Here is a 690-nt window from a genome sequence, read left to right on the forward strand (position 1 = left end):
GACGGGCGATGTTGGCAGTGTGGGGTAATTTACAGGTTGCCCGGGGGGGAGCTCTGGCGAGGGGTGACACTGTCCCTATGTCCACCCAGAGCCCTGTGTCCCTCGGGGTGTCGATGCGGGGGGTGTCCGGGGTTGGTTGTATTTGACAGTGTCTTTTGCATCCCCAAACAGACAGAAAGAAAAGGGGGTGGGTGATGTCAGATGGGGCGGCAGCGGGAGCGGGGTGGCCGGGGCCAGCACTACTCGATCACCATGCATCTGGGGTGGCACCAGGGCAGTTGGTGAGCTCCAGCTCTTCCAGCTCCTGCAGCTGCACCAGCCCCGACAGCCCCGTGGTGGTCAGCAAGGGGCAGCCTGCAAGGGGACAATGTGCACTGTTACCCCAAAACACCAGCACCCAAATAAACCTGCACCCCAACAAACCCAGCACACCAAGAGCCTGGTTGTGGACCCATCCCCAAGGTGGATGCCTGGGAGGATGCTGGCTGTCCCCCAGCCTGTCCCCCGGGCTGTGCCTGTCCCCACATCCAATGTCTCCCCAGCCCCGTGGGGTCCTGGCCACCCCATTTCCAGGGGAGCAAGGGGAAGGATCTCACCAGCCAGTGAGAGGAGGCGCAGGCTACTCATGCTCAGGAGATGCTTCAGGCCAAAATCCTTGACCTGGAAAAGAAAAGAGAGTGGGGATGGGGC

At 61.7% G+C, this 690-nt stretch overlaps 1 protein-coding gene across 1 annotated transcript in view; it reads right to left on the minus strand.

The window, feature by feature from the left end:
• Nucleotides 1–251: 251 nt before the first annotated feature.
• Nucleotides 252–690, minus strand: part of FBXL16 (F-box and leucine-rich repeat protein 16) — a gene marked incomplete at its 3' end in the record, with an annotated part of 3,117 nt that continues 2,678 nt past the window's right edge. Inside the window, 2 exon segments of the mRNA XM_010021489.1 lie at nucleotides 252–354; nucleotides 597–660. Of these exon segments, the coding sequence (XP_010019791.1) occupies nucleotides 252–354; nucleotides 597–660 (167 nt within the window).

This window comes from Nestor notabilis, unplaced genomic scaffold (assembly GCF_000696875.1).
Source record: "Nestor notabilis isolate BGI_N333 unplaced genomic scaffold, ASM69687v1 scaffold20459, whole genome shotgun sequence".
NCBI classification, from domain to species: domain Eukaryota; kingdom Metazoa; phylum Chordata; class Aves; order Psittaciformes; family Psittacidae; genus Nestor; species Nestor notabilis.